Below are 27166 nucleotides of genomic sequence, written 5' to 3'. Positions count from 1 at the left end.
ACAAAACAACTTGGCTTCTTCAGAGATCTACAGCATCAGTGTTTCTCAGCTCTTGGAAGCACCTTCCTTCCCCATTTACCACTCTAGTATCCAATGGAAATGAGCTTGCATTCCTCAGAACCCTAAGGCACTTGCCATAACTCCGATGGGGCTCAGAACCCCTGATGCTACACAGGTTCCACGGGGTTATCCTTAACCCAGTCTCCTGATGGTAAAACGGAGTCATACAGCCCTCGGCAGACGGTACGCTGGCTCCCAAATTTGTTCTTTCCAAGGCTTTGAACTGGTTCATTCTAGTTTTACCCCTCTGCTGAGAATTTGCAAACCCCCTCCCCCCCACTAGAATTTCTAGTTTAACTAGAAGCATCTAGGGAATGTGTTAAATACAGATTCTCATACAGTCTATCTGGGGTGGAAATGCAAATCTCAGCAGTGATTGAACAAATTATCTGGTTTGAAGGCCTCCTTTCTTCCTCAATTATTCACTTAATCACAAACATTTTAACAATGGAAAAGGACTTTTGTAAAAAAGGAAAATCGTATTATTAACTATAGATTCATTTTTCTGTGTAACCAGAGCTTTTTGTTTATAATATGCATGTCGGTACAAGTTTAACAAATGAATATAATGGACAGATATGTATACTGAAGCTTTCTGGAGGATGGGTGTAGCACTTACATAATTTCATGTCAACTTGAAGATGTGTGAAAGTGTAGGGGTGGAGTACAGCCTGTCAATCAGGCCACAGCCTGATGGTGACTCCTTGTGGGTGTGGCCTTCTCATAAGGAAGCTCCTGGGAATCTCCCCTCTCTCCCTGCCTTCACCTTCCTGCTCGAGGACCCTGGCTGAAGCCAGAGCCCTGGAGATGCGTCCACCACTATTGGATCCACCGGCCGGTGATGCTCCTGCATTCTGCATCATAGCATGTGGCTTCGTGAGCCTGAAGTTCACCACCTGAATGAAGGGAACCACCCTTGCCCAGTCTTCCCGGCTCAAAGCCTTGAATTACTCCTTGATATAAAGCTCTTTCTGATACATAGTGAGTGTCACTGGATTTGTTTCGCTAGTCAACCTGGCCTAACACAATGAGTCTGGATTAAATTATATCACTGAAGCTACATGAATCGTGACATTTCCAGATACGTTTTTTGCATGTGTCATATCATTCAGCCCTAAAACCAGGCAGTTTGGGGTGGGTCATGAAGGGAGGAAACCTATTCCTACACACGAATTACTCTACCCTGACAGCAAATTTGAAGAGAATACCAGTTTTCCTCAAGACTCTTCAGGGCCAGAATCCTACTTGCTCTGAGCCAAGGGGAAGTTTTACTGGAGCCATGGAACTGCAAAGAAGCCCTCACTTGCCCCTTATTATCCAACCGTGGCTCAAGGAGAATTAAGGTAAAGAGTGTGACCTATTAGTCACCTTCCATGAAAGCCTTGACAAAAGGAAAGGGATTAGGACTTCAAACTGGACTGGCGACATAGGGTAAAGGAGCAGCATTGTTGAGCAATCCTGACCGCAGAATGAACGCTCTGCAGAGGAGATGGCGGCCGGCCTCTGGGCCCACAGGTTCTCCCCCTATTCCTTGGTGTCGCCTCATCAGTTAAAGGTGGGGCCCTATTTATAGAGGTCAAATAAAGGCATGTACATATGTAAATATATTTATATATGAGGATGGGGAAATAGATCTATGTGCATATATTTGTAGGTTTAGTATTAAGGTAGCAAAAGGACATTAGGCCTCCACTCAAGTACTCCCTCAATGTAAGAATACTTTCATCTATTAAATTGGCATTCTATGATGCTCACCTTCCTGATACAACTGCTGAAGATAAAGCGGGTGAATAAGTGTGGTAAAGAAAGCCAATGGTAAAGAAAGCCAAGACTCAATGTGTTAGGCTATCAAAAGATATAGCTCTGGGGTCTTAAAAGCTTGAAGGTAAACAAGCGGCCATCTAGCTCAGAAGCAACAAAGCCCACATGGAAGAAGCACACCAGCCTGTGTGATCACCAGGTGCCCAAGGGATCAGATATAAGGCATCAAAGAACAAAAAATCATATCATTGTGTGTTCACCTCCCTGATAGGATCGCTGTAGACAAATGGGTACATCAGCAAATGTAGCGAAGAAAGCTGATGATGCCCGGCTATCAAAAGGTATAGTGCCTGGGGTCTTAAAGGCTTGAAGGTAAACAAGCGGCCATCTAGCTCAGAAGCAACAAAGCCCACATGTAAGAAGCACACCAACCTGTGTGATCATGAGGTGTCGAAGGGATCAGGTATCAGGCATCATCAGAACAAAAAATCATATCATAGTGAATGGAGAGGGGGTGCAGAGTGGAGACTCAAAGACCATTTGTAGGCCACTGGAAATCCCCTTACAGAAGGGTATCGGGAGGGTATCGAGGAGGAGACGCGCCAGTCAGGGTGCGATGTAGCAACGATGAAAAATACAACTTTCCTCTGGCTTCTAAATGCTTCCCCTCCTTCCCACTATCATGATCCGAATTCTACCTTGTAGGTCTGGCTGGACCAGAGGATGTACACTGGTACAGATAGGAACTGGAAACGCAGGGAATCCAGGGCAGATGATCCCTTCAGGACCAGTGGTGGGAGTGGCGGTACTGAGAGGGTGGGGGGAGAGTGGGTTGGAAAGAGGGAACCGATTACAAGGATCTACATGTGACCTCCTCCCTGGGGGGTGGACAGCAGAAAAGTGGGTGAAGGGAGACGTCGGACAGGGCAAGATATGACAAAATAATAATTTATAAATTATTAAGGGTTCATGAAGGAGGCGGGAATGGGGAGGGAAGGGAAAATATGAGGAGTTGATGCCAGAGGCTTAGGTAGGGAGAGGAAATGTTTTGAGAATGATGAGGGCAATGAATGTACAAATGCGCTTTTCACAATTGATGTATGTATGGATTGTGATAAGAGCTGTATGAGCCCCTAATAAAATGATTAAAAAAAAAAGGCGGAGCCCTATAACCTACAAAACTTAGAATGTGCAGTATCTTCAAATTAGAGAAACTATCTTCCTTGCTCATTTTTGCCTCTCTGTGTATCTAAAGCCACGGTAATTCACTGTGGCTGTTCTAACACAAAGAGCAATTCCAAAAAAATGTATTATCGTGACACCAACACAGCCTTCATTTATGGAGAACCCTCTGCAACAGCTGTTTAAAACACCCAAACTAAACAACAAAAACAAAACTAGCTTTATTTTAGACATAAAACCAACTGATGCTGTATCACACTGAAGAAAGAAGACAATTATAAAATATGGCTAATTTTGTCTGGAGGACTTTACCCTTTAATTTTAGAAATCACTCCGTATTTGATTTTGAATCTAAAACCATTTGGAATTGGCTTTCGCCAAAAGCATTACAGATGTGCATCATCCGCTGAGCGGCCCAGTGAATGAGAACCCCCATAGAGGAACGGCTCTTGCCGTGTGCTGTCAAGTGGCTTCATTCTCCTAGAGACCCTGCAGCACAGTGTAGCACTGCCCCTGCGGGGTTTCCAGGTCTTTACAGAAGCAGCCCGTCACTCTCCCTCACAGCAGCTGGTGGGCTTGAACTGCCGACCCTTTGATTAACAGTGAAGCACTTAACCATGGCAACGCCAGGGCTCCTTACAGAAGGTGTAGGAAGACAAAATCCAGCGAGTGCCGGCATTTAATGGCTGAGAGGAGGCAGTAGGCAAAGTGTTATCAGCAGGAGCGATGAAGGGAAGGAGGGACCACTGAGATGGGTAAGAAACCAGCTTACCTAGGCAACGCTTCCAGCTGAAAAAACCCGTCGCTGGTTATCCCAAGGCTGGCACCTATGTTGGAAGATTCAATAGATCACACAAGACTGTGCTTTCTTGTAAAATAATTACAACATTTCATGCAAGAACCAAGCATTTTTTTTATCCAACATCCTCTGTTTTGACAAGTTTTGTTAATGTCTCTACTTGGGAAGCGGCCAAGTAAGTCTTTCTGGAGTCAAAGTTTTTATTCTCTCTCCAGAAACAGGAGATTAATAACAAAATAACTTGGTAAGCTCCCTGAAGAACGGACATCTTTTCAGCTCTCATGAATGAACATTTTTTGCTGGCTCTGTTTCATCCTCTCAACCATCCCCAAATGCATAGGTGGGGTGGGGGACGGTGCGGGGGAAACACCCAGCCCAGCCTTGGTCTCTTCTCTCTACTTCCTTCCTCAAAGGTTTCAACCAGCTCTCACCCTCCATGTGAAGGACTTCCCAGTAGGTGGTTTCTGTTCTGGCCTTTACTTCAAATCCCTTTTTTCTAACTGTCCTGCCACACAATTCTTTGCTTCAAACTCAATATACTTAGCATTGGGCATTATCGCTAGAAGCAGTCCTCCACCCCACCAGGTTCACCACCTGAATGAAGGGAACCACCCTTGCCCAGTCTTCCCGGCTCAAAGGCTTGAATTGTCAAGTTGTGATTCCGCCTCCCTCTCCGACAGCTCATCCGTTAGTTGGTTGGTAATCCCTCCTACACATGAACCAGCATCTGCCTCTGGAAGACTCACCGGGGATCTGGCTCTCAGGAGGAAGCGTAGGCACGCCGCCCGTGGCAATCAGGATGTGAGGAGCGGTGTATCTCTTCCCATTGACCTCCACGGTGGGCGTGCGATCACATGTGAAGGTTGCAAAGCCATGGATGATATCTATACGGGACTGAAGAAGTCACCAGGGAGGCATTACTTTCTGCTTACAATACAACACCTGCTGCAGAGCTTATTCGATTTTTCCCTTTCTCTACTAAGGATTTTGATTTTCGGTTCATGGTTGCCAAGACAACTCTCCATCGTTTCAGATTTCTGCACAATATCTATTCTTGGTGCCTAGGTGAGAAGGCTGCCATTTGCCGTTGATGTGCCGTAAAAAGAAATCTCAGTGCTCTGTCGTGCCTCAGTGAACAGACCGACTCAGATGTGCGAGTCACCCCCACAAGAAGGAGACTGCATCTTAGTTCCCGAGAGTGAAGAGGACAAATCTTCCTTACTCTCAATGAAAATAAATTGATGATCTACAGGACGGGCAGAATGGAGAGAAAGCAGGGCTTTGAACCAGTTCAGACCTTCCCCCAGGCCCCCCCCTCCCCAAGATACACTGAATCAGACGCCACATTCTGGGGATCTGTAAGAATCACCAGAGCTCAAGTGGAAAGAAAATGTTTTGAGAATGATGATGGCAACACATGTACAAATGAGCCTGACACGATGGATGGACGTATGGATTGTGATAAGAGTTGTACGAGCCCCCAATAAAATGATTTTTAAAACAAAAGCATCACTAGAGGATTTTGTTCAACGGCAGAGTCTGATTCCATGCATCTGGGGTGCGAATGTAGTTATGGAGGACCTGTAATGAACTGGGCCAAAGCCCCGTGAAAATAGCACGCGAATAAAGGAGAAGGGAGTGCAGGCTGAAGGGAAATAGAGACTTGGGAGGGGGGGTGCTCAGCTTCTGTGTGCTTACACAAAGCGGGACCCCAGCACAGCATTGCAAGATGGGAAGTGCTATGCGAAGGTGTTGACAAAGACTCTTTGATTAGCTCTTAGCAGCATCTCTGCACACGGCCTGGCTCTCAGGACTGATGGCAATCATGACACAGGTACTGGCATGCAGAGTGGGCACCATAGGAGGATAATGGGACCATGCAAGCGTGATCACAGAATGGAAGGTTTACAAAATTTGGAACATGCTTGTATCCAAATATTTCTCCCTTTCCGACCTGTTCCTGCAGGTACCTGGCTTAATCAAGCTGAATCAACATCAATACAAAGCTTCCAAACTCCTAGGCAATGATTTCCCTGGGGTGCAAGGTAAAAAGGGGGTGGGTAGAGAGGTAATACTACAGACAATAGTCTGGGGGAGGAAATGATTTGATTTTTACTTTCATTCCCTAGAATATTAGATTGGCTTCTTTGCCTCTACAGGATTTCTGGATCAACTTGGTACAATTCCTTCCCTCTATGAAATGCTAGAACAAAAAAGGTCACAGTAAGCCTCTACTGCACACTACGATTTGTGCATATTAACACATCTTCCTCTCTCAGTAACTTTTCTATCTCCTGACAGAAGTACTTTACTTAGTTCTCATTTATTTATTTGATATGGATGCATAAGCCTCATGTTTGGCAGCCTCCAAACCTCGTATTGTTGGTGCACAGAGGACTATGCACCCCACCCCACCCCCACCCCGGTAATTAACAGCAGAAAATATCACCCTTCAAACAAGGAACCTAGTGAATGAACGACAGTGAGTTTTAATTTCCAGAAGGAATGATAAGAATCAGCAGAGAGATAAGGTTAGCCAACTGTAGAAGTAACTCTCTTTAAAAGCGGGTTTATAACCACGCTGCTAATGAGATTTCAGGGGCCCAAATATCAAATGCCTCCTGATCAACACGACTTCAGGTATGTTATAATCTTAGAAATGGCCCAGTGAGACCACAGGCAAATGAGATGTGCTGTGTTCGCGGTGGTCAAGTCAAATGAGGGTGGATGAGGCAGTTTGCCCAGGCCGACAGGGGGAAGGGAAGAAGCAGTCTGACACCAAAGGACCGAGGCACAGAGGGCCTCAGAGCAGGGGAACACAGCAGGCTGGAAGCAAATGTACCTTTTCTCAAGTTTTAAATTTATTTTGCATCAGATTTCATTCACGCAAACCTCCTTCTGAACCATTATTTGGTCTCTTGAGTAGGATGAGGATGCTCTGAGCAAATGAACCCTGTTAGGTGTCTAGCCAGCTAACACGCCTCATTTTAAATGACAACCTGCCATCCAAAACCAAACCCACGGCCGTCTAGTCCAGTCCAACTCATAACCCCCCAATAGGACAGAGTAGGACTGCCCCATAGGGTTTTCCAAAGCTGTAATCTTTACTGAAGGAGGCTGCCACGTCCTTCTCTTTGGTGTAGCTGGTAGGCTCGAACCATTGGCCTTGTGGTTGACAAGTGAGTGCTGAAGTGCTGCACCACTACAGCTGATGTACTCCTACATAATTAGGTTCTGGTGTGTTTGGTGTCTGACTCAAAGTGGAGGGCTAGACCAACTCTGGCTCACACCTCTCTCACTTGGTAGGAAAGTACCCTACAGAGATAGGTCGACTGCATAATAGCAAAAGGAATAATAGACACTGTTAGGCAGAAACGGGAGTTGGTGGGGCAAGCAAGTAGAAAAATACCCTGGGCAAGAGAAAAACACTCCAAGGATATTGTAAAAACCCAAGCCTCCCCCTCCCCTTCGGTGACCTTCCAACAGAGGCTAACCGTTGTCGATAGCATTGAACATTGTTGCTTAGCCTTGGATTTGCAGACAGCAAAATAAAAGTCCCCAGCTACTTCCTCCCCAAGACCTGGGCTATACAACTCTTCATCTCTCGCCTGGACAGCATGACTTCTAGGGCCTCAATGAGGGACCCCTGAACCTCGCCTGGGAGCTCTGAAATAAAACTCTAAAACTATATGCTGCCTTTGTCCTTTCTCTTTCTTTCCATTGCCAAAATTACCTTACAGACATAATCAGAGGTTTAGCCAAAGGCTATACTCTAGTCTGATCGGACACGGTAGCTCATCCTACCGGCGAAGAGTTCTTTTTCAAAATTCAAAACCCAGCTTACAAACCTTGGTCAGATTGTTTTCATAGACCGTGTTCAGGCGGCTCACATACGCGTCCCGCTTCTCCTTTATCACACTGCAAGGAAACTGGAGTCATTATTGAGAAGCCTCTGGTCTTGAGCACCCCTAAGCAGAGAAGCACAGATTGTGACTAAGAACCCCAATGGACGACTGCTCTGAGGACTTTCTTCTCCATCGGCTTCCCCCAGGGTAGAAGCCCTTATTCCACCCCGTGGAGAATCGTCAATTGGCAGCCATAGTACATACGCTTCTTGACCGTATCACACAGTGGAAGTGGGCTGGGCCCATGGAACATATACTTCTTTCTGCGTAGATGACAAGAAAGCCTGCCTGGGCACAGGGCCTACTCAATCACTATTTGAATAAATAAATGAATTCATTCAAAACTTTTGGAAACTAGATAGCGTCAAAAAATGATGGCTCAGTCAGGGTGCGATGTAGCGATGATGAGAAATACAACTTTCCTCTAGTTCCTAAATGTTTCCTCCCCGCTCCCACTACCATGACTCGAATTCTATCTCGCAGGACTGGCTAGACCAGAGGAGGTACACTGGTATAGATCGGAACTGGAAATACAGGGAATCTGGGGCAGATGAGCCCTATAGGACCAGTGGTGTGAGTGGCAAAACAGGGAGGGTAAAGGGAGAATGGGTAGGAAAGAGGGAACCGATTACATGGAACTGTGTGTGACCTCCTCCCTGGGGGACAGACAACCGAAAAGTGGATGAAGGGAGACGTCGGACAGGGCAAGATATGACAAAATACCCATTTATAAACTATCAAGGGCTCATGAGGGAGGGGGGAGCGGGGAGGGAGGGGAAAAATGAAGACCTAATGTCGGGGGTTTCAATGGAGAGAAAATGTTTTGAGAAACGATGTACAAATGCGCTTTACACAATTGATGTGTATATGGATTGGGATAACAGTTGTATGAGCCCCTAATAAAATATTAAAAAAAAAAATGATGGCTCACTTAGTTATGAAAGGAAAAAAAAATCTCATATTTGTAAGGCAAACCCTCTGAGCATCTAACACTTACCTCCAATTGAATTTGCTCTCACAACTTTGAAAGCCATAGTCCGCGTGATCATGCATAAATTCAGAGTGCACAGCTGTGTTCCACATTACCTATTAAAAGCAAGAATCCAAAGCAGTGGTCTATGAGTTTTGAGGAAAGACAGAGGTCATGAAATCACACCTATATAATAACAAGTAAAATTTAAATAGAAAACTAAATAAATAATTTTACTTATTTATTTTAATTAATTAATTAATTTTATTATGTTTTGAACTTGTAGTTCAGGTGAAAATTTAACCCAAAGTAAACATTTTTAAAGAGAAAATTCAGAAGCATCACCAGATGGATTTTATAGTGAGGTTTCTAAGATGCTGGGGAAACTTATTCCTACTGTTAAATTCTCACTCACTGCCATCGAGTCTACTACAACTCACAGTGAACCTATAAGACAGGTGGAACTGCCCCTGGGATTTCCAAGACTGTACCTCTTTATAGGAGTAGAAAGCCTCATCTTTCTCCCACAGAGCGGTTAGTGGTTTCTAACTGAGGACCTTGTGGTTAGCATTCAATGAGTAACCACCACACCACCAGTGTTCCTGTTAAAATCCCTCGTGTATAAACACTACAAAAACAGAAGATGCCTCATCATATCCCTTCATATATATATATATTTATTTTCCTTTCCAAAGTTTTAGATAGCTTTAAACCCTGCCCTGTTTGATTCAGTTCCAGGTCATAAGAGTTACATCTATAACTTTACAGTAAAATCATTTGAAGTCATCTTTTAGATAAAGTTGAGGACTAAAAACTATAAAACAATGAATTCTATTAAGTATTCAGTTATTTGGAGGAGTCAAGGTTTAACACAAATAGTATTTTTAAATATTGAGGTGCTAACATAGCACCAATTGACATTGAATTTGCTATCATAAATGGCTGAATGATAAAACGATGCTATAATTAATTTACATGATTTATTTATTTGTAGAACTTCAAATGGTGCCCTGGTGGCAGAGTAAGTTACGTGTTAGGCTGCAAACCAGAAGGCCAGCAGTTTGAATCCATAAGCCGAGAGAGAGGCTTTTTGCTTCCATAAAGATTTGCAGCCTCAGAAATCAGTTCTTTTCTGTCCTGTGTAGTTTCTGTGAGTTGCAATCTGCTTGATGGCAGTAGAGTTTTTTTGTTTATTTATTTTTGTTTTTAGTCACAATTTCAAATGGAATAGATTTCAAAATCTAGGACCAAAATGAAGTAAAGCAATTGAGGAAATATACCCCCCCCCCAAAATGAAATTTTCCTAAATAAAAAACAAAAACAAAAGAAAACAAAATATACTTGAATTAAAGGACAGATTACAGGAAACCTTTCTGGAATTAAACTCAGTTATGTGTCACTCATGAGATTACAGTATTCGTTGAGATAATAGGAAGCTGCCAATTAAAAATGCACTCTTGGTTACAAAAGGTTGTAAGCTTGGGATTATAACATGTTTTCAAAGTACATTCAAATGAGGAGTAACATTATTTGCAAGTATAAGTAACAAGCAGCTTTGGAAATAAGATTTGCCAATGCTTCCTCTTTGTCGAGTGGAAAGAATGAGTTCCTTAAATGTGATCAGATAACAGAACCCCAAACCACTAGAGTAGTCTAAAGAATTCAGGAGGATACAGAGTTTAATGGAAGTGCTGAAAAAAGAGTCCATTCAATAATCTGGTTTGCTGGCCTTATTGAGAAAAAATTGTCCTCTAGTGATGACACCCAGTCTTGATTTCTAAGCCCAAATATAATATCATATGATAATAAATTGATGTATCATTAAAAAAAAAGAAGTCAGTTCCTTGTGATGTTCAGCAAGCCTGTCTGATCACTCCTGAACAGAACCAATAAATTCGCATTTCTGAAATAGCAAGGATGGGGACTAAACCCCAAATACAGAATTGAGCAACAAATAACTTCACACATTGAATCTAGAAACCTCATGAAAGTAACTTGAGAAATACAATCTTTTATTTTGTTTAATACTTTTATTGGGGGCTCTTACATCTTTCATCACAATCCATACAAATGTGTCAAGCACGCGAAGAAAGCTGATGATGCCCGGCTATCAAAAAGTAAGCGTCTGGGGTCTTAAAGGCTTGAAGGTAATCAAGCGGCCATCAAGCTCAGAAGCAACAAAGCCCACATGGAAGAAGCACACCAGTCTGTGCAATCACAAGGTGTCGAAGGGATCAGGTATAAGGCATCATCAGAACAAAAAATCTTACCACAGTGAATGATGGGGGGAGTGCGGAGTGGAGACCCAAAGCCCATTAGTAGGCCACTGGAGATCCCCTTGCAGAGGGGTCTTGGGGAGGAGAGGAGCCAGTCAGGGTGCGATGTAACAACGATGAGAAATACAACTTTCCTCTAGTTCCTAAATGTTTCCTCCCCGCTCCCACTACCATGACTCCAATTCGACCTTGCAAGTCTGGCTAGACCAGAGGATGTAGACTGGTACAGATAGGAACTGAAAATACAGGGAATCCAGGGTGGATGAGCCCCACAGGACCAGTGGTGTGAGTGGTGAAACAGGGAGGGTGGAGGGAGAGTGGGTAGGAAGGAGGGAACCGATTACAAGGGACTATATGTGACCTCCTCCCTGGGGACGGACAACAGAAAAGTGGGTGAGGAGAGACATCGGACAGGGCAAGATATGACAAAATACCAATTTATAAACTATCAAGGGCTTATGAGGAAGGGGGGAGGGGGAGGGAGGGGAAAAATGAGGACCTAATGTCGGGGGTTTAAGTGGAGAGAAAATGTTTTGAGAATGAAGTACAAATGTGCTTTACACAATTGATGTGTGTATGGATTGTGATAAGAGTTGTATGAGCCCCTAATAAAATGTTTAAAAAAAACAAATGTGTCAAGCACATTTGCACATATGCTGCCATCATCATTTTCAAAGCATTCTCCTCCCACTTGAGGGCCTGATATCAGCTCCCCATTACTTCCCTCTCCCTCCCCCGCCTGCCCTCCCTCATGAACCCTTGATAAGTTATAGATTATTTTTTCCACATCTTACATCACCCTCTGTCACCCCTCACCCACTTTTCTGTTATTCGTCCCCCTGGGTGGGAGTTCTAGATTGATCCTTGTGATAGAAATACAATCTTAAGTGTGGCCACAAGACACCCAATGCCACACAGTAGATGCTGAATTTTTAGGGAAAAATCAGGGTTTCCAACTGGTTCATTCTGGTTAGACCCCCTGCATTTCCAACCATTTCCAACATACACGTATGATGAGTGCAGAAGAGCCATGTGAGGATCTTGTTAAAATGTAAATTATGACTCAGCGTATCTGGGGTAGAAAAGGGTTCAAACCACCAGCAGCTCCACAGGAGAAAGCCTGGGTTTTCTACTCCCATAAACACAATCCCGGAACCCCTGAAGGGGTCGCTGTGAGTCTGCACTAATTTGATAGCAGTGAGTTTGTTTGTTTTTTGGTTTGGGGTAGAAATAAAAATTCTCAGCAGGAAGTTGAACCAAGACAAACTAGTTTGAAGGCTTGGGAGAACACTTTAAAAAATCATTTTATTGGGGGCTCTTACAGCTCTTATCATAAGCCATCCATCCATCGTGTCAAGCACTTTTGTACATGTTGCCATCATCATTTTCTAAATTCTTTCTACTCGAGCCCTTGGTATCAGCTCATTTGTTCCCTTCCCTCCCTCATAAACCCTTGATTATAAATTATTATTTTCACATCTTACATCATCCGCTGTCTCCCTTCACCCATTTTTCTGTTGCTTGTCTCCCTGGCGGGCGGTGTGTGACAGGTAATCACTGTGATCGGCCCCCCTTTCTACTTCCACCTCCCCCCTGCTCTCATATATGGATGTTATGAGAGCTGTAAGAGCCCCCAGTAAAATGCTTTATTTTTTTTTAAAAAGCAAAGGAGAAAAAAAGTATTAAGCAGGAACTAAGAGGGAGGAACTACCTCTCCAGGCTTCTGAACATGCGACAGGAAAAATACACGCAAACAAAAGCTATGCTCTTGTGTAAACCCTTTGTAGTTGGGTTCTCAGTGAAGTTTTGGAGAAACTTCATCCTTATTCAGATCATGACTTACCAAATATGAAAAAGGAGTGTGAAGGGAAAGAGAAATAAAAATTCTACCTTTTTGGGTACACATCCGACATTCACCTGGAAAGAAAGAAAAAGAGGCATCCTTTAAGAACATTGAACTAAAACCATCAAACAAGCCTGTAGAAAATAAGACCCAAGCATGAAACCAAGGGCCCTCCTTGAGTTCCGGGTGACGGTGAAATGGTCTGCGGCTACTTCTCCTCTTCTAGAACTGGAAAAGATGAGCACCCCCACCCCGGCCTACAAGGTAAGAGAGGAGTCCCGGTGGCAGAGCTGGTTATGTTTGGGGCTGCCAACTACAAGGTCAACAGTTCAAAACCACCAGCCACTTCACCGTGCCCTATCGAGTTACTCTGAGTCCTAACTGACTCCATGGCACTGAGGTTTTGTTTGAGGAACACGCTAAAAAGTCAAGGCGACATGGGAATTAGGCAATTCTACGAATGCGAAAGGGTGTTTCCCAAATGATGAGAGCAAAGAGGAACGCGGTTTAATCCCTAGGGCAGTGTCTCTCAATCTTCCGAATGCCGCGACCCTTTGATACAGTTCCTCATTTTGTGGTGACCCCCTAACCATAAAAGTATTTTTGTTGCTACTTCATCACTGTCTTTTTGCCACTGTTACAATTTGGGGGACCCACAGGTTGAGAACTGCTGCCATAGGGGAAAATAATCCCAGTTTCAGGAGCCCTGGTGGCACTGTGAGCTAAGTATTGAGTTGCTAACTGCAAGGTCAGCTGTTCAAACTCACTAGCTCCTCTGAGAGAAAAAGATGAGGCTGTCTGCTTTCCATATAGATTTACACCCTTGGAAACCTTATTTTCTAGGATGAGAATTGACTTGATGAGTCTTTATCATTAGGCCTGCCTATTTCAGTTCATTTGGCAGATATGAATTGCCAAATTCTATATGGAAATCTTTAGTTGCTGCTTATGTTCACTAAAAGGCTTCGACTAGGATGGACTATAAAACTAGCTTCCACAAAAGTAGAGCCCATTTCAATATATTAAATATGCTCTGCTTGTCTATTGGTCAGTCACCTTCTGCAGACTCACGGGAGCCTTTAAGCCCATTTCAAGATGTCACAAAAAGCTCTGAAGGATGGGAACCCCTCTCTGATGATAAGATTCCCCACGTGTATACCTGAAGCTATTTTAAAGATATTTAGCACCAAAATCATGCATTTTTAATTAGAAATAGTGTCCTTGTTAAAATGGCCTGCTTTTCACTGGTACCAAGTATATGACTAATTTATGTTCCAGTGACATAGTGGTTACACATTGGCTGTTAACTGTGAGGTCAGCAGTTTGAAGCCAGCAGCCACTCCTTAGGAGGAAGACTGGGTTTTCTACTCCCCTAAAGTTACAATCTCGGAAGCTCCCAGAGGCAGTTCTACTATGTCCTATAGGGTCGCTACGAGGAGGCAGTGAGTTTGGGGCTGGTTTGGTATGGCACACTTTGGGTAGTGGGGCCATGGCTGAGAGGAAGCCAAGGACTCTGAAATAATCCTCCTTTGGTTTCGGCAGAGGCGCAGTGGTTAGGTGCTTGGCTGCCATCTGAAAGATCTGCAGGTGTTCTGCGGGAGAAAGATGTGGCAGTCTGCTTCCGTCAAGATTTACAGGCCTGGAAACTCTACGGGCGGTCAACTCTAAGACAATAGGGTTGGTTGGGCAGCACGTGAGAACAGGCCTCTAGGGGTTTCCACGGGCTTTAGGAATGTATCATCTGGAAACATGACTGGCTATCAGATGCATCTTGAACTTGGAAGGGGGAAACAACAATTAGTAAGCTACAAATCTGGGAAAGCCAGGAGTATAAGCTTGCATTCCGTATCATGTACAGTCATGTTCCACCCTCCCTGCTGCCGCTCCCCTTCCATTTCCCCATTCTCTACCTGGCATGTGACCTGGGCTGTCAAGCAGAGAGAGAGGCTGACAGCACTGTACGAGTTTGAAGCTCAACTCCCTCGTTTTACTACAGGACTCTGGCCAAGTTTCTTCATATCTCTGAGTCTAAAATAGGAACAATAATACCTGTAGTCTAGAGGTGTGGAAAATAGCTAACAAATTAGAGAGCACGCATTCTAATTTATGGCAGATCTGATGATGATACTGACACTTCTGCATTATTTCTGCAGTCTTGTGGTTTCCCACATACACAAAATCGACAGGGGATAAGACAAGAAATACATCCCCAAGCTGCTCCCTAATTGTGATCCTTGACTGCCAAGAAAACTTGTTTCCAAGACTGGGACATCAGTATCTTGGTGTCCTTAACATGCACCTAACTGAGGGAGCACTAGAGCTGACGAGAGAGTTGACCGCCCGTAGAGTTTCCAGGCCTGTAAGCTTGCTTCCTTCCCAAACTGATCATCAAGGACTGCTTCCGCCAACCAAAACGGAGTCAAGGATCCTTCCCTTCCGCTGGCCTGCCAGCCTCAGTTCACAGAGTGGAGGGCAGGAACCCTGCCCAGGAGGGAGAGAGCATGCAGAGTCTGGTGGTGAAATTCAGAGATTTCACCATTTTCATGCGTCCTGTCCTTTTAGCTTTGATTCTGCCTACATGGGTAAAAATGTCACATGGCCTACATGGGTGATAAAACATGAACTTCACTAATTTACAACTGCATCTGCCAAGACGGCCACCTGCGCTTCTTTTGCTCCCCCACCGCCAAGCCCCACCCCACTTTCTTGTCTCTAGTCTTCTGTCTTTGCTGCCTAACCTAGTCTGTGACTGGTACCAGGTAAAAGTGCCTCGAAATGGATTCGTCCTCATCGTTTACTCAACAAAACATTTGTCACCTCATTCTCTCAACAGATACATGCTCAGATCCTGCTTACATGCAAGGCCCTCTTCTAGGGCTTAGGACATACTGGTGACCAAAACTGAAAAAGAGGCCCATCTTCACTAGCTAAGATACTGTCTGGGTACCCCTTCAGTCTGCCCCAAACAAAACACAGCACCTCCAAGTCCATTCCAACTCATAGCTACCCAATATAGGATTTCTGAAGCTGTAAATCTTTACAAGAGCAGAGAGCCGCATCTTCATCCTCTGGAGGGGCTGCTGGGTTGAATCACTGACCTTCAGACTAGTTGTCCAAAACCCAACTTGTTCTGTTCCTGACACATATTAAATATTCAAAATCAAAATCCATCTTCAAAGGCTTTTTCATTTCCCATAATGATTAGCCCAGGGAGGCCTCTGGCTTGAGAAAGAAAGAACAAAGTGTTCTGTGCTAAGCAAAATCTTAAACAGATAAATGAACTGACTTATTTATATAAAGTAGGAGTGAAGGGGAAGGACATGGGTGGTCCTGTGGAAGGGCCGTGAAAAGTGAAAGATTATCAAGGAGATGGATTGACCCAGGGCTGCAACAATGGGCTCAAATAGAGCAACTGTGAGGCGGGCACGGCATCCGGCAGTGTTGTGTTCTGTTGCTGCACACAGGGCCACTGTGAGTGGAAACCGACTCAAAGGCACCCAGTGACAACGACGACGACATTTTAAAAGGCTGGAACTTTCCCTCTGAGGCACGCTGGACCCGATCTGGCTGTCAACATTTTCTGTATTTTTGCTTTGTTTTTAGTTTGTTCATATTAGGGTTTATCTCAGAGGTGTTATTTCATGATCCTTCAAGGGTCGCCCCTTGAAGCTGTGTTATATGCTTTTCTGTTTTTTGGCATATGAAACCCAGGATTGATGAAATTACAGGGACAGCAAGTAGAATAACATTTTCGGGATGTGTGTGTACAGTTATGGAGGAGGGGGTGTGTGTTAATGGGAGACAATGTGTTAATGGAGTCCAGGAAGAAAAAGAATGTTTGGAAACTGATTATGGTAACAATTGTACAATACTGCTTGTCGTGATTACACTATGGAATGATATATGTATTAACTCCAAATTAATAATTTTTTTAACTTGAAAAAAAGATTGGAACTAAAAATTTTAATGGGTCAATATTTGGCTAAATATTATATTAACACATTATATTAACTTAAACTGTTAATCCCAAGGATCCTCAAATGTTGAAAGTGTTACTCTGGGGCCTCCAGAAAGCCCCCAAAACAGCACTGTGACACAAAGCTCTTTGGGAACAGCCTTTAGCCCCGTCAGTTCTCCCAACCAGCTGTTATCCCTGCAGTGCATGTCTGGGCCTTCTTCCTCCCTCCCCTGATTGATCCAGGAAAGACACAAGAGGCCACATCCAATGGAATCTCTCAATGTAGGACACCGAGTGAATAAACTATTCTAGTTTTCTGTGAAATCCCGGTCTACACTAAAACAAACTCTGTGGCTACTTGTCCAAGTGCCTTTCACAAAGAAATAGACATACAGGGGGATCTGCAGCTTTAGGAGGTTTGACGGCAGATGGTAAAGCAATTCTCAGATTAAGACCATGATGAACAAAATTAACCAATCAAGGAAAATCAAGAGACTGTTTTCAACAATGCTAGGATTCCCTTTCTGGTCCCTCCTTTATTTGGCACTTACGAATACTTGGTGCCCCATTTTATGATACTCCAAACCCACCCAACATGATAGCATTTTCGGTCTAAAGGGACACCTGTCAACCCTAAAAGACCCGATGGCAGGTTCTTTTAAATTGTGAGCTCCTTTGAGTCCACGTGCATTTAAAAATGCATGTCCTGCCATAGGGATACGGGTATTACAATATCAAAGAACACTTTCTCAGTGCCAAGTTAGGTTATGATTTATATGTTGCTGGGTAATTGCTTTCTGCTTAGATTCCAATGATCTACTGGGCAGTTTCTTTTTCAGGCTGCCTCCCAACACCTGCCTCTCCCGTGGGCGACTCCAGCTGGCCCCGTGTAACACAGGTCACAGCTGACTTTCAAGATTAAGAAGGTCTTTGTCTAGATCAACGCTCATTGGTGAGACCTGCTTGCCAATCTCACAGGAACAAGGCCACACTTTATCAGGCAATCAGTCAGATTCAGCAAGAACACTGGAATAGGCGCTCCCACAGGCCCCTGGGACAAACGGAGCAGTAGGTCAGAGGAACTTACCCTCTGCGTAGGCTGAGAATCAAACAGCTGACTGCAAAGGCAAAGCTCCCAGAATGCTCTGATTCACGTTTTGCTCAGGATGTTTCTAATCCTGATCTGCACTTGATCAGAGATTCCAACGGCTGAATTTTAAAGATGCCATCTATTTTTATCTCCAAAATGACTCAATCTCAGTAGGCAATGAGGAATTGCATGCTCACCTTTAACTGAACTACAGGGGAAAGGAGCACTGGGGTGCAGTGGGTTCACCGTGAGAGCAGTTCCAAACCACCAACGGCTCGGCAGAGGAAAGATGGGGGGCTTTTACTCCTGAAGAGTTACAGTCTCAAAAACCCTCAGAGTCTGTTCCCCCCGTCCTGTAGCGTCGCTATGAGTGAGAGTTGAGGCGATGAGTGCATGAGAACCCTAAGGGAGAAGACGCCTGAGTTTCTAAGCCTCCTATTCCTCCTGTTTCGCCCAATACCCTGCAATTATCATTTTTTGTCAGGTCTAGAAACATAAGGTCTGATTTAAGAGTGGAATCGGGCCATGAGATACAGCAATACGCCCTTCTGTGGTTTATTCATTTGCTTAGCAGTGGTTGGTTTTGCTCAGGGTGCTGAAACACGGGGCAAGATTACCTCGCGCTGAGCTTCTTTCTCCTTTACTTGAGTTTCTTAACCCCTTTCTCCTCCAAGGTTTTAAATGCTATCAAAATATGTATCTCCTAGGGTGGGACCTCCTCCATTACATCAGGAAAAAGAAATACAGTAATCCCTCCTAGTCCTGCAAGAAGAGTCGTTCTGGGGTAGTGACTACTACAAGGTCAGCAGTTCGAAACCACCAGCTGCCCTGAGAAGAAAGACGGGGTTTTCTACTCCCTTAAAGAGTTATAGAGTGAGAAACCCACAGGGGCAGTTCATTCTACCTTGTCCGAGAGGGTCACCACGAGTCAGAACTGACCCTGCCTGGGCTCAGATTCTTTTTTGTTCCTTCTTTTTTTGAGCTCAGAGTCTTAACTCCATTTCCGCCTGGGTAATCAATACAAGCATCATCCTGCGTTCTTTACACCCCTCCCACCACTGAGCGGCCAAAGTGATCATGACAATTCAAGGCAAGCAGGGAAAACAACAACTCACTACCATCAAGTTGTTCCCAAGTCATACAAACCCGGAGGGCAGAGAACTGCCCCTGTGGGTTTCCAACCTTGTAAATCTCTATGGGAGTAGAGCCGCTGGTTCAGGCTGCCGACTTTTTAGGGTAAGGAGCTCCCTGCTTTGCCTCCTATGCCACCAGGCTCCTCTGCAGATAAAGGCGGTAAATGCCAAATCTGGGAAAGCAGGGGCAGGCAGTGTGCCCGGGGAAGGTTAATTACTGCTCACACAGAAGACTAACAAACGTGACCTAGGCGTATATCCTTTTCAGTACAAAGACATAAAGGTGAGGGCAATTATCATTTTATCTCCCCTTTTCTGGACTGTTAGCCCAAGGAAGACCCTCCTAACCATGCCCAATCTTGCCTAGTCTTGGACACTACCCAATCTTGCCTAGTCTTGGACACTATGTAGGTTGGGCCTGTAGCAGCTGGATGGTGGTGCTGCCAAGTAAGCGTTGGACTGCTAACCTTTAAGGTCAGGTGTTCAAACCCACCAGCCACTGCATGTGAGAATGTTAAGCGTGATCGCCTCAAAAACCCTATAGGGGGCCTCAGTGACTTGGCAGCAGTGAGTTTTTACGTTAGTTACTACAGCCTGTGTCAATGAACTTTTGAAAAACAATCAGAATGACTCAGTATTTTTTTAGCTTATCTATGGGAGAATGGAGGAGCCCCTGGTGGCATAGTAAGGCTGTGATCAGTAAGGTCAGCAGTTCGAAGCCACCAGTCACTCCAAGGGAGAAAGACAGGGTTTTCTCCCCCTGTCAAGAGTTACAGTGTCAGAAACCCACAGGGGCACTTTAACCCTGTCCTATAGGGTCTGTATGAGCCGGTATTGACTCAATGGCAGTGGAGAGTTTTGGATGGGAAAATGATGTTTGTACTGATTTTTTGCTTATAGTGTTGGTTTTATAATGTTCTAGACACTGTTCTGATGCCATAAGTCATTGGTGATTCCCACCATTGCTTTCTCTTTGCTGCATATGCCAAACAAAATCTCCTGTCTTCACTACTATAACTCTGGGATAATTTTCCTCCAGAATAGGGCCTGGAACAATACTACCCAAAACCCAGTAAGGATCCATTAAGTCCAATGCTTGGGGAGATGAAAACAATGGGGGCCATACAGTAACTGTCTCCTAACACTAAAATTAATTTAGAAGGACTGTCCTTGATTTGAAATTTAAGCTTTCTATTTTTTATGAAAATATTATTCTTGGGGGAGCAAAGGTAGTAATAGTAAATTAAATTACTCCTTTAGTGGCTATTGTTTAAAAAAAAGTCAATCAACTGATGTCAATGCCCAATTTTTTAAAAAGCTGGATAATGTAATCCAACTGAACTCTAAAATCATTGCCAGTCCCATCACTCCAAGAGTTGGAATTTTCATGGAGGATAGCTTAAAAGAAAAAAAATCTTTAAAAAAAAATAATTTTATTGGGGGTTCGTACAACTCTTAACACAATCCATACAAGCATCCTGTGTCAAGCACATTTGTAATGTGTTGCCCTCATCATAAAAATCTTTTTAACTTTCTACAAAAATACTTTATAAAAAATTCAGAAAATATTGGGAACATCTAAAATGTAAGCTAAGGGGAAAGAGACTTTTAATTATGACGATGTGAACTCTTTATATGCTGAGATTACATAGTCATTTAAGTAAAAATCTCTTTCCTCTCAGCTTACATTTCAAATCAAGGACAGTCCTTCCAATCGAATTTTAATGCTAGGAGGCAGTCACTGCATGCCCCCATTGTTTTAATTTCCAAGACAGTAACTCCCTACTGGAGTAGAAAGCTTCCTCTTTCTCCTGAGGAGCAAGCAGTTGGTGTTTTCACACTGCTAAACTTGCAGTTAGCAACCCAAAGCATAACCCAATACACCACCAGGGCTTCTTACCCAAGGAGCTGCTAAATGAAAACATGAACAAGTGAAATACAGTGCTTCCCAAAGCCTCTCTTTTCCTTAAATCTTGTTTGGGAATCACTGCACATTATGATGGCAACTATGGATAGCTCACAGTATTCGAATCTTAGGACAATCCTAAAGCCTTGTTGCAAAAATGGTGGCAATGGCGACATGTCATGAGAGGGCTTCTAACTTCACAAGGAGAATCTAGATCAACGAAGGCTATTTCCTTTGAGGAGGAGGTCAGACATACTTCCACCCTCCTGCCCTTTCATCAGTTCTGACACTCGGTGCCCTCTTGTGGCACTCTACCACTCTTCGGAGTTCAGTATTTAGCTGCAATGGTCACAAAGAACTCACACACCCATACTCCCTGTTAGAGGGTGTTATTAGGACAGCTGGTCTTGGCCATGCCTACAGGGCTTTAGCCTGCCCTCTGCTCTGCTCTGCTCAGGCAGGCATTCAATATTCTTTAGCTCTGCCAATAAGTACTTAAGGGGCACTCAACTCTGCTGTCAGGGCTCCTCCTATCTGAAGGCAGGCCCACGGCAGCTCTCCACTGGTCCTGGCCCTCTGCTACCTTGTGCTGTCTTCATGTAATTGCTCTGTCTCCTGGGTTCGCAGGAAAGGATATAGGACCAACAGGACACATTCCATTCCTGCATTTTCTTTTTGGAGGTGGTGAGGTCTTCCTCTCCACTTCCAGGATTGGCTCACTTTTAAGTCTAAAGTGATGGCAAAACTGACCAATTCTACTGTTAGTGTGCCATACACCTTATCTGTATAACCCAAACAAGGCTGCCACAAGCATTTATTTGCATTACTAACAGACTGTCCAATCACCATGGTGGACCACAAGCACCCAATCATTTTGTGGGAGTTACCTGACCATGCATGGCTGGATAGGCAATATTAGGTAATTCATTGCACTGCCTATATCATATCCATTCATTTTATTTTGCCCTCGTTCACCCTATACCCTATATTCATCCTTTTTTTTTTTAAAGTTCGATGTGTAATTCACAACCATAAAATTATAAAGTTTAAGTATACATTCAAAAATTGTTCAGTCATCACCAGAATCCATTTTAAAACATTTCTTCCATTCTTGTATCCATTATCAGCTACCCAATACCCCCAAATTCCGTTTCCATCCTAACTCATCACTGTAACTTAAAACAAAAGCCAATTTCAGAAGAGCCTTAATTAAATGTTTTTTTTTAAAGGAAATATCTTATTGATAGTCTCAGAATGTTTACTGGTGTTTTACTGACTATGTACAGGCTTTTTGACTGTGTGGATCACAAAAAATGTTGATTAGAATGGGCATTTCAGGACAATTATACTCATGAGGAGTCTACATAGACCAAGAGGCAGTGGTTGGACAGAACAAGAGGATACAGCGTGGTTAATATCTGGAAAGGTGGGCAAGGGTTGAATCCTTGCAGCATACTTATTCACTCTGTATGCTGCGCAAATAATCCTAGAAGGTTCGTTAACAGCCTGAAATTACTTGGTCTAGCTCTTCTATTCATAGTCTTTGTAATTCCAACCAAATGACTGGGTGGAAGCTTGCAAGTACGAAAGTAGGGTGTAGAAGACTCAACTCAGGGATTGATCAATTTTGCCATTACACTGTGTGTAAGAGGGAGTCGTCTCAGAAGCAGAAACAGAGAATCCTATAATCATTAAGACAGAAGAGCCAGGAGTGAAGCACATCCCATATCCCTGTGTGAAGTGGCAGTAGCCTTGTGTGAAGTAGTGCTGACAGCAGTGGTACAAAGACCACAGTACCAAGTCCATGAGACAGAGCAGTGGGCTTCCCTACCATTAAATGAAACGGAGGCCAAGGGGTCACATGGCTGACAGACTGAGACCAGAAAAACATAAATGCTGGCATGGCTGAGAAAAGATCCTTCTGTAAACTATATTAGAGCTTAAATTCTGGGCACTTAGTTTGCAGACAAGTATGAATGGCAGTAGGAAGACCTGATGGCTTAATGGTTACTAGTTGGGATACTAAGTACAAGATCAGCAGTTTAAAACCACCAGTAGCTCCTCGGGAGAAAGATGGGGCTTTCTACTGCCATAAAGAGTTAGTCTCAAAAAAAAAAAAAGTTACAGTCTCAGAAACTCAGAGAGGCAGTTCTACCCTGCCCTACAGGGTCACTAAGAGTCGGCACTTACTCAATGGCAGTGAATTTGGTTTTGAGATTTTTGGCACCCTAAAACAGACCAAAGAGCTGTATACTTAATGTTTTCTAATCCTGACTTGTGGTAACCTATTGATTTGCCTAATAAACCCTTTAATTGTGAGTATTTTCTGTGAGTTCTGTGTGTAATCAATGCAATGGATTCTCGAGTCCAGCAGAGAAGTGGTATGCTCTGAGAAGTACGGTTGGGGTTGGAAGAAGGGTGGAGGCATGCATGGCCTCGGCCTCCTAGGGGTCATCCTTGGGCAGATGCGAAGTTGGAGTCTCCACCCAGCAAGTACAGCGTGAGGATGTCAGTCACGGGAACCACATCATTGCTTCAGCCTGCAAAATGCAGATGACACACCTTGCATGCTGAAAGACTTGCCAGTGAAAAGGACTTGAGGCACTTGCTGATGTAATCAAAGATTACAGCTTTCAGTATGGATTACAACTTAATGTAAAGAAAAGTCTCCACGGTGTGACCAAGAGACAACATAAACAACATAAGCAAAGAAAAGACAATTTGCTTGGATTTCATTTTGCTTGAATTCACAATCAATGTTCACGGTAGCAGCAGTCAAGAAATCAAACCACATTCTGCATTGGGTATATTTGCTACACAAAACCTCTTTAAAGTGTTTGAAAGCAAAGATGTCACTTTGAAGACTAAGGTGTGCCTGACCCACGTTACAGTATTTTAAATCACCACACACTGCTTGTGAAAACTGGACAATGAACAAGGAAAGCCTAAGTTCTTAGGAAGAACTGAAATCTGCTGCACAAGGCCTCTGAAAAGCAGGGAGGTTACTTTGAAGACTGAAGTGTACCTGACTCAAGCCATGGTATTGGCTTCTTTTTTTTTAAAAGAATCATTTTATTGGGGGCTCTTACAGCTCTTATCACAATCCATCCATCCATCCGTTGTGTCACACACCTTTGTACATATGTTGCCATCGTCATTTTCAAAACATTTTGTTTCCACTTGAGCCCTTGACCATTGTATTTTCAATCGTCACATATACATGTGAAAGATGAGCACTCAATCAGGAAGACAGAAGAAGAATCAATACATTACGAATGATGGTGCTGGTGAAGAATACTGAAAGCACCATGGATGGCCAAAAGAACTAACAAATCTGTCTTGGAAGAAGTCTGCCCAGCATGCTCCTTTTAGAAGTAAGGATGGTGTGACTGTCTCATGTACACTGGACATGCTGTCAGGAGAATGTCATGCTTGTTAAAGTAAAGGGGCTGCACAAAGAGCAAGGCCCTCAAGGAAGTGGACTGCCACCGTGTCTGCCACAGTCGGCTCAAGTACACCAACCACCGTGAAGACGGCAAAGGACCAGGCACTGTTTCCCTCTGCTGTGCACAGCGTCAACATGGGTGGGAACCCACTTCAGGGCACCTAACCACAACAAAACCGGATTCACTTGAATTGAAGTATTGTGGAATACTAAATACCATGGACTGAGTGCCAGAGGAACGAGGAAGGAAAGCCGATCGCTCCTTAGAAGGGAAGAGAGCTCTGGGCATGTTATCAGGGTCAGATCCTGGACAGGGACATTTGCTTAGCATTATCAGTGAAAAAGAAGAAGCAGCTCAAGGAAATGGATTGACATAGTTGTTGCAACAGCGGGCTCTAACACAACGTGAAAATGACACAAGACCAGACAGGGTTCCGTTCTGTTAGACATAGTGGTTTTAAGTCCGAACCAAACCATCAATGAGATGCCATATAAATTGTTAAACAGGGGGTCCCCCAAATATATCAATGCTTAAATGAAAATACAAGTTGCTTCGGCATAGTAATACGGGCAATACCAGGCCCTCTCCTCTGTAAAGTAGCAGCCCCTGCGCTCTGCCTGGAAAGTAATTTATTTCAGTGTGTTCATATTCCTTACCAGGAGCCTAAAGAGAGTCAGCCGTACTTTTTTTTTTTTAATTTTTAAATCGTTTTATTAGCAGCCGTACTTTTAAAATTTGTTTTTAGTGAAAAGTATATAGGAGGGGACTCCAATCCGTTCGAGGAAAAATTCTATGATCTCTTAATTCCATTTTTTCCATGAATCTTTTTAAGCACTTTCGAATAACAAAACATACGCATTTCAACAAGTTCTGTATGTACAGTTCAGTTCACTGGCTCCATTCATCACGTTGTGCTCCCTTTCACAGTACCCTTTCACCCTCATTAACCCACTCACTGTGCTGAAGGTGCTCCTCTAACTTGCAGTTGCTGTTGTTCATTTGATAAGACAAAGCCAATTCTTCAACCATGTCCTGACCCGGAGTACTTAGCACAAACACATCTCTCATCTCTGGAGTTTACGGGGAAGCTGCTGTCCCACTTTAGTACATGCTGCCTTCTGGTGGGTGTCCCTGTGTGAATCTGCAGAAATGGGCCCACATCCCACTAGTCTCAGAGCCAGAGACCTCTTGAGACATATGTGCCCCACTAATTGTATCTAAAGCCATATTACTTCTTGGGTACTTAGGGTACAAAAGAGACCCCAATCTCAAGTATAATTTAAGAATATTCACCAAGCCTTAAAAGGAGTAAAGACAATACAAAGAAACAGACACATCACCCAAATGAGGGAGCCCGTTAGCACGAGGTCAGAATGGCATCCAATGATTCGTAATTAGGGAGGCTAGTTACATAAGGCATGCAACAAGGGAAACTCACAAATCATGACTGGTGGCAGATCGATATATCACAGTTACAGGTGGGATGACAGATGCAGGAACGGGGCCATGACTGGCCATGTACATTATGTTAGATAGAAGAGCTTACAAGTTTGGTCCAGGGCTTTCCAATAAAGGCAGGACACCGCTGACTTATGACTATGGGATCCCCAGTACTGTCCATCAAGGTCCCAATCACGAAACCCCCTACGAAAGTGTCCCTCCCTGGTGTGGCTGGAGAGGGGTAGAGGTAATTCACTTTCCAATACTCTGTGTAAGGACAAGGTTATCTCAACCTTGGTTAATGGTCAGAATGAATTCAATGGCGGCTTAATGCCCAAGAAGCTCTGCGGATGGATTTAAGGTTCTCACTGGCATCCATAGCCTTCTGCAAAACGGGTGCTCCGAATTTATCCTCTAATATACTTTTTCCCCCATTTCAATCAAAATGGCTCCCATTGCTGAAAACACAATTTCAACAAAAAACTTCAAAGCAAAGACACAATCAAGTCTAGAAGGACAAAAGAGCACAATGCTCAAGAGTTCATTCAGCCCCTCCTCATTAATACCAATGACCGCTGATGGCAAATGCACAAATTACACCAACAGGGAAGGAAGAAAACAAAGAAAAAAGTTGAGATGCCGCCAGGGTGACAAGATGCCAGGGTGACAAGTGATCCAGTGGTGTCAGCTTGGGGTGGGGGGTGGGGGACACTGAGAGGAATCTTTCAACCAGAATTCTCCTAATCTTCTGGTTTGAAGTATCAAACCAAGTTGATAATAGGGATTTTTCCTTTCTACATTCAGAATTGCCTGCGAACTTAAAAAAAAATCATTACAATCCCCACCTCGCACCAACTCAATCCGAAGCCCTGGGCGCAAGCCCCAGGCAGGAGCAGTTTTTCAGACTCCTCAGGTGATTTCAATGTACAGCCCAGATTGAGCTCAGTAGCCGGTCATTCTTTGCCCTTGAAACTGAACAAGAGGCGCCGAAATCGCATTCCTCGAGGAGATGCATGAACTCACACACACAGTCCAGGTGCATTCTCCCGGAGGCAGTTCTATGTTTGACGGGATCAAACGTGAAATGCAATGCTTATTCTCCCAATGTGAGGAGTAGGGCTGCAAGAACAGGCCGGACTTGATAACCGGCAGCCTCCTGCAGTATTACAACCTGGAGCGAGTTCAGATCTGTGAGCAGACCACTCTTTTCCGGACGAAGGTTTGGATTTGGCGGCCTCGGGGACGCCCCTGCACACTTCATGCCACCTGACTCAAAGCGGATGATAGTCCTGGAACTTGGAAGGGGGCAGCGCGGGGAGCCCGTCCCCGGGCCCGGGCGGCCGCACTGGGAGAGAGCGCACGCGCCGCGGCTGACGCGGAGGCGAGAAAGCGGGCAG

General features: G+C 44.1%; 1 protein-coding gene across 1 annotated transcript in view; it reads right to left on the bottom strand.

Moving 5' to 3' along the window:
- GSR (glutathione-disulfide reductase) overlaps positions 1 to 26719 on the bottom strand; it is a gene marked incomplete at its 5' end in the record, with an annotated part of 46339 nt that extends 19620 nt beyond the window's left edge. Inside the window, 6 exons of the mRNA XM_045286886.1 lie at positions 3776 to 3830; positions 4549 to 4696; positions 7651 to 7720; positions 8705 to 8793; positions 12844 to 12870; positions 26615 to 26719. Coding sequence (XP_045142821.1) covers positions 3776 to 3830; positions 4549 to 4696; positions 7651 to 7720; positions 8705 to 8793; positions 12844 to 12870; positions 26615 to 26719 — 494 coding nt within the window. The remainder of the gene's footprint in view (positions 1 to 3775; positions 3831 to 4548; positions 4697 to 7650; positions 7721 to 8704; positions 8794 to 12843; positions 12871 to 26614) is intronic.
- Positions 26720 to 27166: the final 447 nt, after the last annotated feature.

This window comes from Echinops telfairi, unplaced genomic scaffold (genome assembly GCF_000313985.2).
Source record: "Echinops telfairi isolate 266 unplaced genomic scaffold, ASM31398v2 ScPeMD7_9;HRSCAF=40, whole genome shotgun sequence".
NCBI classification, from domain to species: Eukaryota; Metazoa; Chordata; class Mammalia; order Afrosoricida; family Tenrecidae; genus Echinops; species Echinops telfairi.
Note: the sequence above shows the minus strand (reverse complement) of the source record. Positions and strands in the feature narration are given on the sequence as shown.